Source organism: Syngnathoides biaculeatus, chromosome 20, assembly GCF_019802595.1.
Source record: "Syngnathoides biaculeatus isolate LvHL_M chromosome 20, ASM1980259v1, whole genome shotgun sequence".
Classification (NCBI taxonomy): domain Eukaryota; kingdom Metazoa; phylum Chordata; class Actinopteri; order Syngnathiformes; family Syngnathidae; genus Syngnathoides; species Syngnathoides biaculeatus.
The window spans coordinates 8,397,392-8,413,219 of record NC_084659.1 but is presented as its reverse complement, the minus strand read 5'-3'; the positions used below and the strand labels follow the sequence as shown (position 1 = coordinate 8,413,219).

The 15,828-nt window shown below is 42.6% G+C and overlaps 1 protein-coding gene across 3 annotated transcripts in view; it reads left to right on the top strand.

Moving 5' to 3' along the window:
• The window catches only part of chchd3a (coiled-coil-helix-coiled-coil-helix domain containing 3a), a 41,979-nt gene that overhangs the window by 673 nt on the left and 25,478 nt on the right, over window positions 1-15,828 (top strand). For 2 of the 3 annotated variants that reach the window (XM_061807803.1, XM_061807802.1), the window contains exons 2-5: window positions 71-337; window positions 578-668; window positions 6,291-6,384; window positions 13,345-13,525. In XM_061807803.1, the coding sequence (XP_061663787.1) occupies window positions 71-337; window positions 578-668; window positions 6,291-6,384; window positions 13,345-13,525 (633 nt within the window). The remainder of the gene's footprint in view (window positions 1-70; window positions 338-577; window positions 669-6,290; window positions 6,385-13,344; window positions 13,526-15,828) is intronic. The other variant, XM_061807804.1, reaches the window with a different exon arrangement.

Below are 15,828 nucleotides of genomic sequence, written 5' to 3'. Positions count from 1 at the left end.
TCCGTACTAAGGATGACTGATGACTTTTCCTCGTTAGAAACCGATAATTATTTTGAACATTCCTTTGCAGCTCTCGGAGAACGTCATCAACCGAATGCGAGAACCTTCTATGGCCTCTCGTCCAAAGCCTGTTCCTCCTCCTCCTATTCACCCCGACCCCGCCTTTGCTCCTCCACCTGCTCCGTTTGCCACAGAGACCGTAGCACCGCTTCCTTCTCCTCCTCAAGCCGAGCAGGTAGAAGCGCCCACCGTCATTGACATGGTGCTCCCCTCCACCTCTTTGCCCGCAGTTGCGCCTCCTGCTGATGAGCCGGCACCGGCTCCTGCTGTTGAGCCGGTAACCACACCCTCCCCTCCTCCTTCTGAATCCCCTGTCCTTGCTCCTTTACCTGCTGTGGTGGATTCTGTAACTCCACTAAGTGAACCCCTCTCCTCTCCAGCTTTCCTCCCTCCTGATTCAAACCTCCCCTCCTCCCTTCCTGTTTCTGAGCCTGCCGCCGTCATGCCACCTTCTCCACAGGCTCAAATGACCTCCTCTCCTTCTCCTCCTCCTCCCTCTCCTCCTCCTCCTCCCCAGTCAGTGGCCGAGTCGGGATCTTCCGCTCCTGTCACAGAGTCCTGTCAAGTAGCATCACCACCACCGCCACCTCCTGCTGCTGCACCGGGAAGTAAGTTTCATTCCAGTCCAGGTAAAACAGAGGGATACATTGGTACTTGTATTCATGCTTGAGTAGAAAGTCTCCAGAACTCGAGCCGCATGTTCCACTGTAACCAAACACAGTGCAGCTCAGTCTCTGGCTCACGATCGAACGATTGTCAAGAATATTAATATGATGACAACTTTTTAACTCATCTGGAATGGTGTCACACAAACGTGAATATCAGTGAAAGTGCGTAAAAAGCAACTAAAACACAATCATTCAAACTGTTGTTCAAATTGTTACACCTCATTGTTTTTATTTTACTACAAAGAAAACAGGCTATTAATGTTGCACTTTCTGCAATTTTTTAACTTTCTTCAGTTTTCCATTATCGTGCCTTTCTGTGAATTCATGCGCTCTCTTCAGGCTTTTTTTTTTTGGCTAAATGATCCTGACGGTAGATGTGATAGTTCTCCCTTTTGCATCGGTGTCGTGTTTTAAATAACTATGTGGATAAAGCCTTGTATGTTTTTTTTCCGGAGGTGGGGCGGCACCCTGTTGTCATGCACAGAATGAAAAGTTAATAGATGCATTATAAAAGTAGAATAATTCTCAGTAATGACTCATTTCATTATGAGTTATATGGGGGATGGAGTTGCTCCTCGTCAAAGTTAATTAGAGGTTCTCCGAGGATGAAGTGTCCGGGGATTAATTTTACGTGCAGCTACATTTTGAATTTTAATCATGTTTATTGTGTGGCTGTTTACGTTAAGCCACCTCACGCTTTTTGTCTTCAACTCCGTAATTAGTCTTCATTCTTGTGATTTATTGTCAGCCTCCGATTGCCAATAAAAAGATGAATTCTCATCTGTAGTTCTGTTAATAAATTAGTTGCTCATTACTGCTGAGCACGGCGGCCATTTTTGCTGTCACGAACCGCATACGTTGACAGAATATGACTGATAACGATCCGAACAGGGCGTCATCTGAATGCTTTAATAACTTCTCCCTCTCAAAGTAAAGTCGCGCACTCCATTTTCCCCTGGCTCTCCTGACGAGTTGGGACGAGGAAATTTGAAAACACAGACAGGCCTGTGGGTGCACAGTGAGCAGAGACAGATGGTCGTCCGGGCAGAGCGGGCAGTGGGCAGGCGGGCAGGCATCGCCGCCCTGCCCTGTGCTCAATCAGCATGCCAATTAAAAAAGGCCAACTTGTGCCACGCCACAGTGACTCCAGTGATTAAAACAACACCTCTGCAGTTTGGTACAATCAGCCAGCAGGCTGTGGTGAACACGAATCTGTACGTGCAATCCATTTTAAATTTGCCCTTCTTTGACACCAAATTTCATCCGAGCCGCTCGTCCGTTTGTTGAGCGCATTTTAATCACAATCCGACAATTCAATTCAGTCACTTGTAGCCGACAAAAGCATCATTTGCTGTTTTCGCCGGCCACTATCCAATTAAAGCATGGCTCCATTGTTTGCGCTAATTGCTTTTCAGATTTCAAGATAAATACGACAATAGCTGGCTGTGTTGTTGAAACTCGTCGAGCGGCTTTGGTGAGGCGAGGAGGCTGTTTTCATCTCACCGCACAACATTGAATTTTAATAGGTTTACAATCTTTGGGTTAGATTCAAAGGGGCAGGGGTTGCACATATTTTTTCAAAATAAAATTACAGCGGATTAAAGCGCGCCCTTTCACAAGATAGATAATACAGTTTAAAAAAAAGGACTTATTATCAGGGATTGAAGAGCAGTCTATTTAAAAAGAAATTAAATAAAATAATCTGTAATGAGGCACACACCTTGACCCCGGAGATCATTAGTTCTCAAACATTTGACACTAAGTCCAACATGAAAATATTCTTTGCTCTCCAGGTACCACCATCAAGCAACATTAAGAAACAGTCGTGTAATCATAGTAGGTCTAAGTGTTCATCCAAAAACAAACAAAAAAAAAAAAAAAAACAAGGCAAGGGCTTCATCCTTTCAAAATAATTGTAAAATTATTCCAAGCTGTTGTAACTTTATGGACTGTTGACACTCCTGCTGTGAACACTGTGCTTAAATATGTGCTTAAAAAAACTACCAGATTTTTTTTCCTATTAATTACCTAAATAAATGTTTGAAAAAAACTGTTCTTCAAGATTAAATGTAACGGCATTTTACCGAGAAGTTAAATACAACTGAACTGTATTAAACAAAATGTATTGTAAAAATAAATTGCTTGTCACTGTAAAGTTCTGCATAGTTCAGACATTTAATACAGTGCATAGCACTACTGGTACTTGAATCCCACTTTGAGAATTAATGCCATAAATAATACTTTATTAAATTATAAAAATTAAGCATAGATCAGAATAAGAATTAAGATAAACACCCAATCCCAGTTTTAACAGCCTAAAAAAAGAACTCCTTCACATCAGCGAAAACAGTTCAGCGAGTTAAAATGTAATCGGAATGTGTGCGGATTCCACCTCCGTCGAGGTGAAGAACCTCTCGACACCTTCTCCGTCTGTTGCCCTGTAAATATTCATGTGCCCACATAAACCGCACTGGAGTATTCGCCTGCTCCAGCACTGTTCTGCCATTCTCAAATGCACTGCAATGAAGTGAAGAGCGTGCGAAACTTGTGAAGTGTGGCGTTTTTTTTTTTTCATCATCTTTTTCTTCTTTTTGTAGCTCCTTGTTAGCTTGTGAGGGCCTGAGCTGTCAGGTGAGAGATGGCTGCGCAAAATTTAAATGGCACCTGTATGCTCAGGCCTGAAACTTTTCAGCATTTTTACTCTCATTCTGATTTGAGCATGTCGAAAGGTGCGAGGCGACTCCACCGAGGAATCGTGAAGAAATGTTAATGTTTCAGATTAGGCCTTCCACGCAGGTCCCGGGGTTAATGAAAGCCCTGATGAGAAATGCAATTTGCCTTCATCTATTATCTCTGCTGGCAATACATGGCCCACTCTTTTTTCCCTTTTTTTTTTTTTTTCCACACCACCGCGTCAGCTTTTTGACTGGGTTCTGTGATCGGTGGCAAGGAAACGATGAAGGACAGGGGACACGTCGAAGATGATTATAAGTTTTTAATCTTTTCAACATTAACGTGCGTTGCTCTGCGATTGAAACGAGGGTTATGTCTGGCCCGAAGCGGTGTCACCCCCCCTGAAGATTTTTTATTTTTTTATTTTTATCACATCTGGAGCTCGCTGACCCCCTTGAGCTATTGGGAGGTTGTTCTCCAGGAAAGGATACACAATGATAAGTGGGGAGATTTTCCAGCTCACCTGAACTCAGAGCCCTTTTAATGTTACGTTTCTCTTCAGCCAATTGGTATATATTTTTAGTGTAAAGAGATAGGATCACTTAAAGACCGAGTGGAAATGCCAGTTCTTTCAATATGGAGGTGAAATTCTGCAAATAATTGTACCTCTCTTGATGGGTTCCTTGAAAACAAAATTGCAAATGAGCAGAGGATCGAGTTAAGAAACAAAACAAAAAAATGCAAGTAAGCGGGAGATTCCCCTCAAAAATCGGTGAAATCGCAAATTCGTGCATGCATTTCTAGTTTCGTTTGTAAACGTGCCTTGAAGCAAACCATGGAGAGTTTCTGTTGCCGGAAGCTCCCGTTTCCCTTCTTTGTAGCCATCTGATGCTTCCTTGAAAATCCCGCCATGTTTTGGTGGATCAATCAAAAACAATACAGTACACGAGATTATATGTGGAGCCTGAAAACCCAAAAGAGGGTTGCTGTTTTTCTTTTCCAGCACATCGGTAGATGTTCGGTGCTCAGACGCTTGGTGTTCGGCCGAGACTTGTCAATGGTAATAATTTTGCCGCTGTCCACTTCAATCGGGTTCGGCTGCGTCGCTATGTGTGCGACGGGCCTGAGAGAATGTTGTGGCAGACACCCAAACAAGTGGCAATACCCTAGAGGGCGTATTCGTCGACTCACGATGATTATTTTAATGATGTCACAATATTGTGTTTGGTCGTTATTGGTAATAGAGGATGAGTTAACCAATAATAAAAAAAAACAATCCTTGTTAATTGATTGCTAGAGGCCATTTGGGGACCAAATTGATGGGGGAAGTTTTAGTAGGTTTAGAATGGGGGGAAAAACTCACTCATTCTGGATATTTATTAGTACTAAACTAACATGAAACTGCTTGAGTGGGATTAAATTTAATGTAATTTTCATAAAATCTGTTTTTAGTGGAAACCACTATTTTAAACTGTCGCACAATTTTAATTTACAGTTTCTTTCATTTGATTGTAATAGTTTTTACTTTGACTGTGAAATTTCATGAAACATTTTATTTTTAATTTTATTTATGGTCCTCCCATCGCTAGGAGACTCATATTTCTAACTTTTAGCCTACAAATAGCCCACGACTGATCCTGATAGAGTGAGTGATAGAGTAACGCCATTGATCAATGATGCCTCTTGCCGCTGTCAAACACGACGGCTGAGGCATAACGGATGCTTCCGCTGGTTTTTCCACCTGATCCACGCCACCTCTTTATTGTATCAAGCGGATCAGATTTTCCGCTCTCGTTAGCCGAAGCTTTATGGCGTGGGAGAAAGTTTACCGTCGACTCTTCGTCGTGGTTAAGCAGGTGCTTTAAATTATTAAGCGCGGGGGTGTATTAAATTTGCTGGCGAAGGTGTGTGAAATTTTTATATGAAGGTGGCGGGAGAGATAAATGCTAATGTGATTAGATTTTACGTTTTGGGGGCAACAATTACAGTATATTAAAAAAAAAAAAACTTGGTTAGCAGCATTCTAAAGTATTCCACAAAATGTGAATTACTATTAAGTTCCTAGAGAAGTAGTGAACAAGCAAACAAACAACAAAAAACTGCTGAAATTGGAGGAGTAGGAAAAAAATTGAATTCAAGATATTTTTGTTGTTTGGTTGAGGAGATGTCATTTTCCAGTTCCTGACTTGGTCGCACAGAGTTGACATGCAAGAGACAATCAAGATATCCAGGATTTTTTTTTCCGTCATTAATTGATATTCTGGGCCCTGAAGTTAAGATTAGATATTCCATTTGAAGGACAAAAATTTTCTATTCCCGCCTGCCGTGTTTCCATTATTGCTATTCAATACACCTTCATTTGATTGCGAGAAAAGCGTGCCTATATTAACATTTTCCATCGTGAAGGAAATTGTCTTTGTGTGCTTGTGTGTGAGTGTGTCTTTTGACTGTCCTGCTGCTGTTATTACATTTTACCAGGTAATAATAGCCTCTGACAATAGGGATTATCCCATCTAACTAATGCAGTGTGACTCCACTCACACACACATGCATTTTGTGCAGGGCACCGCCGTGGCACTTGTGCCTCCTGAGCACGTTTTGGCCCGGTCACTGGCTGCCATCTTTAGTTTCATGCTTAATTACCTGCCAAGATAGAGCTGCGAGGACACAAGAGGTATTCGCGTGTGATGTCCCTGACATGAATATGGCTAGATAAGATTGCAGGGATGTGACGGCCGAAGATGTCCGTACCTGTGTCTTGGGAATCATTTCATTTTTGAGGCGTACTGAACTATACAAGGTCTTTGCTCATGTCCTGAACATAGACACTGCCTTATCGCTGATGCTCCAAACTATGACTCTAACTTTTTGTATCTCTTTTTTGCTCAGTTGATGAAGAAGCCCTGAAGAAAAGGATCAGTGAAGAGCTGTATGAAGGCTTGGAGAAGCAGAGGGTCAAGGCAGAGCAAGACTTGAAGGCTTGGTGAGATGCATAACTATACACAACATTAAGAAAGATGTATTCATGTGACAACACTGTACGTTTGCGTCTGTGGTTATTAAATAGAGTGAAGAAAATAAGTATTTGAACACCCTGCTATATTGCAAGTTCTCCCACTTTGCAATCATGGAGGGGTCTGACATTTTCATCGTAGCTGCATGTCCATTGTGAGAGAGATCATGTAAAAAGAAAAATGCAGAAATCACAATGTATGTATGTACAATTTATTTGTCTGATACAGCTGCAAATAAGTATTCGAACATCTGTCTATCAGCGACAATTCGGACCCCCAAAGACCTTGTTAGTCCGCCTTTAAAAGTCCACCTCCACTCCATTTATTAGATGCACCCGTGTGAGGTTGTTAACTGCATAAAGACACCTGTCCACCCCATACAATCAGTAAGACTCAAACTTGTAACATGGCCAAAACCAAAGAGCTGTCCAGAGAAATCAGAGACAAAATTGTACAACTCCACACGGGTGGAAAGGGCTACGGAGAAATTGCCAAGCAGTTTTGTGAAAAAAGGTCCATTGTTGGAGTAATCATTAGAAAATGGAAGAAGCTAAACGTGACTGCAAATCGCAATTGGAGTGGAGCCCCATGCAAGATTTCACCTCGTGAGGTCTCACAGATCCTTAGAAAGGTGAGGAATCAGCCCGGGACTACACCACAGGATTTGGTCAATGAACTGAAAAGAACTGGGACCACCGTTTCCAAGGTGACTGTTGGTAATACACTAAGACGTCATGGTTTGAAATCATGCATGGCACGGAAGGTTCCCCTGCTTAAACCAGCACACGTCAAGACCAGTCTAAAGTTTGCCAATAACCATTTGCATGGTATAGAGGAGTCATTGGAGAAAGTTTTGTGGTCAGATGAGAGAAAAAAATTGAATTTTTTTGGTCATAATTCACTAATTGTGTTTGGAGGAAGACGAATGCTGAGTTCCATCCCAAGAACACCGTCCCTACTGTGAAGCATGGGGGTGGTAGCATCATGCTTTGGGGGTGTTTTTTCTGCACATGGGAGAGGAAGACTGCACTGTATTAAGGAGAGGATGATCACGGCCACGTATTGTGAGATTTTGGGGAACAACCTCTTTCCCTCAGTCAGAGCATTAAAGACTGGTCGCGGCTGGGTCTTTCAACATGACAACGACCCGAAGCACACAGCCAGGAAAACCAAGGAATGGCTCCGTAAAAAAAGCTTACCAAGGTTCTGGCGTGGCCTCGCCAGTCTCCAATATTTTCCGATATTTCCTCACTTTTATTAATAGTCATAAAAGTCGGCATCCGTCTCTTCCGATCCCCGCTGCGTTTCCTATCGGCCTTCCTTCCGAAGCGCGTCAGCACTTTACTTCTCGCCGTCGTCTCCGGATCAATTAATCATGCCTGTGAATGGAAGGCACTAAACCTGAGGTAATTTCCTGCATGTAGAGTCGGGCGATCCATTAGCCCCGCTAAAGACGGAGATGCACGGAACATTCAGCACATAGGTAAGGGACCGAGCAGGTGCAAGGCTGCCGTGGGGCTGCCTAGTAATGGCGTTCCCCCCACTACTTCCCCCCCTCTTTAATAGACCTGGATACTGTCCAGTGGACCCTGGTGAATGGACGACTGTGATTAGTGTCTAAACAAAACCAAGCTCTCTCCATTCAGGAGGCGGTAGTGTTAGATTATTGATTAAGCTCCATCTTTACACTCGCTCAAGAGAAAAGTGGCCCAGACAAATGTTTTTTTTTTTTTTTTGCAGTACTTTTAAATTTTTTAAATGTAACTGCTTCCTGCAGGTTATTTATCGAAGTCCGTTCAAAGGAATAAGTGCCTCACAATTGCTCCCTCCTTGCAATTAATGGACATCATTGTGGCTTTGAAGCCCTCGTTTCTCGTGTGAGTGAAATGAAATTGCAGCCATAAACAAGCAATCACCACCTGTAATACTAGTATGTATTGGGTGTGTTGTTTTTTTTTCTTTTTCTTTTTGGTCTGTCAATTGACTTGAAGGCACTAAGGCCACAATCTGAAATTAGACTGCAGCTCTTGAAAATAACACACTGTACAAGTCTGCTACTGTCTTCAATAGTACTGAAACACAGTAGGGGTGTAACAGTATGGCCAAAACGAGAGTTCCATATGTACACTGTTTTAAAGACACATTACGGTTCAAATTTGGTTCTGTGAGGGAAGACTTTTTTTTGGGGCGGGTGTAAACAGGACCCTCAATTACTTTGGGAGCTCTGTACGCCTTTGTAATCAGAAGCCAAATACTGTACTCCTCTTATACACGTTCATGAAAGCAAGATAGATGCCATAAACTGGAGTTTCTTGGCTTACGACATTGGCAGGAACTGAAGATAAAACAACAACCTGGCCCAGATTTTAGGAAGGAATTGAGAGCTCTACCCTTCCACATCTATGGATCTCTATAATCACTTCATTTCAGTCAATCGGAGTCTCACTAAGATGGTCTTTTTTAGCTCTCAACTCAAGCTAGTTTTTTTGTCATTCGTGTACAGTAGATCAAATGCAATCCAAAGAAATGATGGCGCAACGGTGAGTTGTAAAATAAGTTCTACCATTGTTTTAAAAAAGGTTGACGCAGAGGAGCAAAAGGGTTAGCACCACTCCCTGTGCACCACATTGAGTCCTATTGGTATCAAGTAAATTTGAAGGTAGAACTTTTAAGTCTTTATTTGTTCTGTGGAGCTTTCAAGCCGTAAATGAAGTCCCGAGATCTGCATTTCGCATGGCGCGCTCGAGCAAAGAGGTGAAGTTTAGGGCTCAGCGAGGAGTCAATTTGGACACGGCCTTTAAATAATTTGTTTCCAAGGAGCTGCAGCTGCAGGGTGCAGATTTGCCCGGGATCCATCGGAGCAGAACGCTTCCCAAGAAATAGGATGAGACGGACAGAACTGCTGTCACTGTTACACATAACCGTCCTTTCGTCAACAATTCTTTCGGACACGCTTCGTTCTCTATGGATAGATTATAAAACGACTTTTGAAACATACTAATCAAACCCAATGTTTAAGTCAAGCTCTATATTACATTTTGGTTTGATACATTTTGTCTTTTTCGGAGTTTTACACACCACTTTGCATATTCAAGCAGGCCAGATGAGAGTTGACCATATGCGTCCGATAAGCCCCAGTCAGACTTTCCCAGACCATCACAGGTTTTTTTTTTTTTTTTTTTTTTTTTTTTATAGCTGTGGCGTAATCATAAAGCGGTGAGAATACAAAACAGCTTTTATGTTGCAGCATTTCTAAATTGATCTGCCACATTCATTGTTCTCGCTTAATTTTTAACTCCCTTTCACAGTCAGGTCTACTGTGTTTATGTGCCAGCGCACACGTGTTGGAAAGAGCGCATCGGGTGCATCAAATATTCATGGCCAGCATTCAGCGACATTATTCCCAAAATCAATATTGCATAGGGCCTCTAAATGCCTTTGTTTCAACATGCCTTGCCGGACTCCATCCTTCCTGGCTCAGTGTGTCGAGATAAATCTAGTATGGAACATAGGTTAGATGACTGTAAACATTCGTGTTGCGAGAGAGAGAGAGAAAGAGAGAGAGAGAATTTTATGATGGATTTAAGTCACCCCTGGGTTTTGTCCTAAAATGAATGCTGCAGTTTGAAAAATTAATCTGGTCAATCCTTTCCTTTTCACTTTTTCTACTTTCAAGCACTGACCCAAGAAGTCAGATCAAGTCAAGTTTATTTATATCGCACTTAAACACAAAAGAGTCTCGAAGGTCTAAATAATCCGAAACCCCTGGAGGAGAAGCGTCAGTCAAACAGGTTGAAATCTAGTGATGGAGCGAGGGAGGAAGAGACAAGTCGCGCTCCTTCTGAACAGTCCTCGGCTTCCTTGTTTTTTGTCCAACTTCTCTGGAGCCAATCCCAAAAACCGTGTACCTCATACCTTGGACATTGGTCCCTTGTCTGGAACAACAATGGGCATTGAAGTAATCAGTCATCCACGCTCGACAACCTGAGCTTGGACACCAAATGCTTTGAACCACCGGAATCCTCGCTCTGTGCCAACTCTGCCACCGAACACAGTTCCCTCAACACTGGAGTCATGGAACCATCAGCATACTGCATGACTTCCTGTTAGGCGCTGCCCCCTCTCGAGTGCTTACATCCATAACTCAGCATGAATTCAACCCATCAGAACACACCGAGCCAGCCAAGCTGTTCACTTGAAACTTACATTCCTGATTGAATTCCTGGATACACGCGGAAAATAAAGTGCCATCACTTTATTTTGCGCACTTTCAGTCCAAGGGCAAACATCATCCCTGTCCTCCAAAATCATTCCATTACACGGAGCATGTTTTTTTTCGCCCCCTTTTTTTGGACTGAAGCATCCGCTTTCTCACCACTCTCTTCCCCACCTGGTGTCAATCCTGTACAGCCAAATGAAAAATGTGTCCAATATCCCCGGGAGAGTGCAATAATGGCTGAAAAGCAATAGAGGCGAGGCAGACAGATAGCATCCAGCAAGTGATAGCGGTCTTTGCTTGGCTTAGCACTTGTGAGGAACTCAGTTGAAATCCACTTTTCTTTTGCCAGGCTTTCTTTTTTCTATATTTATTTCTAACAAGGTTCGGTCAATTTATACTGAACATTTATCAATGATTGAAGGGGTGCATGACGCTTATGGTCCAGTTGGTTCCAATTTTTTTTTTTTTTCTTTTGCACATCAACTTTTTGAGTAAAGGCAGCTTCGAGGTGCAGGTTGTGGGGAAGTGGTGAATGTAAAATGATATTAGGAAATGTACCCTGTGTGTGTGTGTGTGTGTGTGTGGTGTGTGTGTGTGTGTGTGTGTGTGTGTGAGTGAGTCTGAGCCCTATGATGGATAGAGTGTGCTGACGTTCGCGGCCCAGCGGACTGAGGAAGTGGACATGGCTGGCCTATCTCCATCTCCTTCTCCAACTCCTCACTCCATCTCTGCTCTGCTTGCTCAAGGGCCAAACACGTCAAGTCGCCGCTACTCACTTCCTTCTGTCCCCTCTGTTGTTGTTTTTGGAGCCTCCAAACACCTTCTGTTTGCCACTGCGCTCTGACATTTAGTGGAGTTGAGGGACACACGGTGCATCAACGGCATCGGAGATGACCTAGCGGTCATCCTCTTGCAAAAAACTGGCTTGTTGTGGTCATCACTGAGCCCTGTCTGTCCATCTGCATACTAACTAATATTATGTACAAAATATTACATTCCGACTGAATACATTGCATTTTGAAATTTAGAACATGCGACACACCACAGAGAAGAGTGTTGTGAACAACCCTGCCAAATTTGAATTGGCAAGTATGTAAATTGAGGCTTCAAATTCATGAAAAGTCAAGCAATTCTCTCTGCTGTCAAACATTGTGGTCCTGTCTGATCTCCATTGGAAAAAAAAAAAAAAAAAAGCTACACAATCTATGAAGCTTCTTATGCCTGCACATACCTCGATATAGTATTTGATCGGTGAAAATCAATCCACTTAAAGCCTATGGTTGGTGAAATATATCCCACCGGAAAGCTAACTATTTAGCTCACTGGCTAACAGGCTTCTCTCAGCGGTGGGCTTGTCCATGGTGTGACTTCGTCATCTTGGAATCGAAATAACAACGCCAAGATTTTCTGGAAATTGCGGCATCGATTTTTGAGGTGTTTGCATTGCAACCTAGCTAACTGTTTGTTGTGGTGGTAGAAAATTGAGGTATTAATCGTAAATAACTTGACATTGTGGCAGATAACCCCTCATACGAACAAAGGCACTCAAGTTATGTCCAAATATGTCGCTCCAGTTTGACACACTCAAAAAAATCAGTAACAGAAATGGCGAAAAACATTGTAACGTGATATCTCCACAATTCATGACTGCAAAGTACCCAGTCTTTTTCACACGTTTTGGGCAATCATCTTCAAACATGTACCATGTATTTGGAAACAAATCTTGGAATTTACTTTTCAGCATCTTTAAGAGCATCTCCAATACATGTACATGTTGGTCATATTGATGCTCGAAATCAAGACACACCCATCTATTCTATTGATTTCAGCATTATTTTCATCTTTTCATCCATGCATTTTTAGGATTTTTATTCCATGTGATTGCAATCTGATGTTGAATTTAATAACTTTTAGGATAAACGTAGGATAAATCAAGATCCAGGTTTATTGACATTTTTCAACTGAAACACATATCTGAAGTTGGTACTCTACAATGAATAAAAAATGACTTCAGTGATTGTGGAATGTGTTGAAGAAATTGTCACTAAACTATTTTCCACACAGACTGTCAGTATTCACCTGCTTCTACCTGTCTGTCTCTGCATTCTCTTAAGACTTGAAGTTGATTGGGAACCTTGCCGACTTTTCTTTCAGTCTGTCATAATTCACCCTGGCACTCTGGCTTTGTCTGTTCTGTGTTTATTTTACCTCGCTACTTGATTCCTAGCAGAGGAAGCTGTTCTGGGGTTTTCAGGGACGTTCCTCCTATTCTCTAATCAAGCGCACTGTCGCTGCACAGGGAGTGCGTTGCTAGGTAACTACGAGAGCTCAGTGACGGGGGTTCAAATGGTGGTCTTGTGTCTGCACGGAGCTTAATGCTTGTGTGGAAGTAACAACGCTTTCCAGCCATTAAAAATTGACAGTCACACTCGAGTGCAAATGATTTGGAAACAATACAAATTCATTTCAATTCTCAGAGACATGCTCACTGACTATTTAGTTGCAAGGGCATGTGTACGGTGGGTTCTTCTGACATATCTTGAAAATCGATATGAGTGAGTATCAGCCTTCCTCTGTGCTTCATTAGCTCCCTAATTGCATTTGTGACCTTTTTCCAAATCATTACAGGACATGTTGCAACATGAGGCTTGAGGAAGTTGTTTTCAAAAAGTGTGTTGGCAAAGGTAAAAATGGATTTCTATCCTCACAGGCTGGAGGCAGAGAAGTCCCGCGCATCGGCCCAAGCCCAGGCCGATGCTAAGCGCCACGTGGAGGACGAGGTTTCCCGCATTCTGTCAGCGGAATCCGCTGTGTCCCAGGAGAGCATCCAGCAGGCGGCCATGAGGGAGCGCATCGCTGCCGAAGAGGAAAAGCGCCGCGCTCAGCTCTATGTGAGTGCAAGCAACCCACAGACTTGAAGCGTTGGGAAATTTTACCTTAGGGCCAGTTCCAGGCCGCGGAGGTGAATCTTGTGTGCGGAAATCGACAGGTCACGCCTGACTCATGGATAAATGTCAGGTTTGTTGGCGTGTGAGCATCACTGAGGTCTGAGTTCATTGATCCTCACCACTCTCACAAATTTTAAATTAGCTTTAGAGGCAGAGCATAAAGTGGAGAATTTAGCACAGAGTAAGTAAATCTCTCTCCAGTCTAACCTAATATTCATTGTCTGCACCTCTTCATCTGTCTGCCTAATAGTGTTACACTTTCATTTTGGGTGGTCTGTATTTGATTTTTCTTCAGCTGTCCCTGTAAACATTGTCAGACGCACAGTAGGTGTTTTAAGGATTTTTACAGTATTTGTCTGAGAAAGCATTTCTGGGTCACTAAGGAAATACGTAAATCAAGCTTTTTTTTCAAGGTGGTTCAATATTTAATCAAGTGTTTTTACTGTATTTCTGTGTTTTTTTTTTAATTGAATGTGAATTGAGCTGAAGCCTGTTCTCCACATTCATTGTCGCAGAAAACATTTGTCATTGGTGGTAGTTGCTGTTGACTGTACTATCGATTACTCCCCCCTCACCACCACCACCAAACTCATTAAAATACAGGTCATGACGAGCTCTGCAGCCACATGCATTCTCTCCTCTACTTCATGCGCAACAAGAGCCGCAATGTGAACAGTGATGCCTCCCCATGCTCGCCTATAAAAGCCATAACTTCTGCAGCTACGGCCTGAGCCAATTACAACTGTAGGCATGATGGTGCGTTGCCGCGCAGGCAAGCGTTGAAATGGCGGCGTGTTGGGTTTCAATTCAGCTCATTGAGTCAGGATCTCATTGCACCTGATTTGTACCACGCCTGTTAGGCAGCTTAAAAAAAATGAATCAATAAACGGACAATTATGGAGAACATTCCACTCAGAGGAACTGAGAACAGAACACTAGAATCTGCATGCCCTTTGGAACTGGCTGCAAGAGAAATGGGCTTGTTTCATACAATTCTCACAAACCTGGAAGCATTTATTTGTCCACATTGTCAAATCTAAGATCGCGTATGTATGAAACCAGGAGGTCCTGTGATAACCTAGCATTACTGTGGCTCTAGCCCAACTGGGGCTCGGTGGTCGCACACGTCCTCCAGGCCTTTCTGCCACCACCAGTCATTCCCTTTCCTCCCTGACAAGACGACGCTTTCCATCCAGCGGGTCCAGCTACTTGTAATTGAAACGTCACAGGAACGTAGGCAGGGTTGCGGCTTGTCAGTCACTCTTGTCGGCTTCCCGCAGTTCTGTTGTTACGGCTAGTTCAGTGTCAGGGTTCATGTATTCTGCCACTCATGGACGGAAGTTAATTGGCAGATTCAGAAATAAAGGCCAACGGAGGTTAATACTAACAAATATTTCTTTGAAATCACGAATAATGTTATACCTCTACATTACCATGGACATAGTCTGTTCTTCACCTACCAGAATTAATTAAATCACGGACCCTCCATCATGCCCTACCTTTTTGATTTTTAACAAATTAAGCCCACCCAGAGCCTATACTGGACAATCCATCAGTGGTCACACACGTCTCTAACCTTAAGGGAGAATTTTCAATCAAAACCAAAGTCATGAATCTTTCTGCTGTCCAACCAATAGCCTGGTCTGCCAGTGTTAGTTACGAAATGCCCTCACTTCATGCTTTACGTCATATCCCACGTTGCAGATGACCATGATTAACATATTCATGTGACATAGAAACACTTTTGACATTGGATTCCAATGTGGGTCGTATATCACATTTTAGGAATTGTAAATCACTTGGAAACACTTTATTTTATTATTGATGTACATTCACTACACACTAGTTGCTAATGTAAATTCCCAGATTTTTTTTTTTTTGCCACCCCCATAATTCACATCATAACTTCAAATATACCAATTCAAACTTTGTTTCCCTAGATTCAAGTGTTCCATTTTACCCTTGGTAGATACGCAAAATTCTGCCCCACCGGACAAATTGTGTTCTTCAGCAGATGCTCCCTCCTCCCCCACCACTTTGCATCTCCATCTTTCTTGCTGTCGTGATTCAGATACAGAGAACTGGACTGGGCTGATAACGTGCTGACAATTTAATTTCCTCTGTATTAAAGGAGACTTGCTGGGTTTTGAATTGGTGCCCCTTGGTGGTATTAAAAAAAATCCTTTAGAATCGTTTTTTTTTTTCTCTCTCTCCATATAACAGATGATGGGAACATTAAGCGTGAA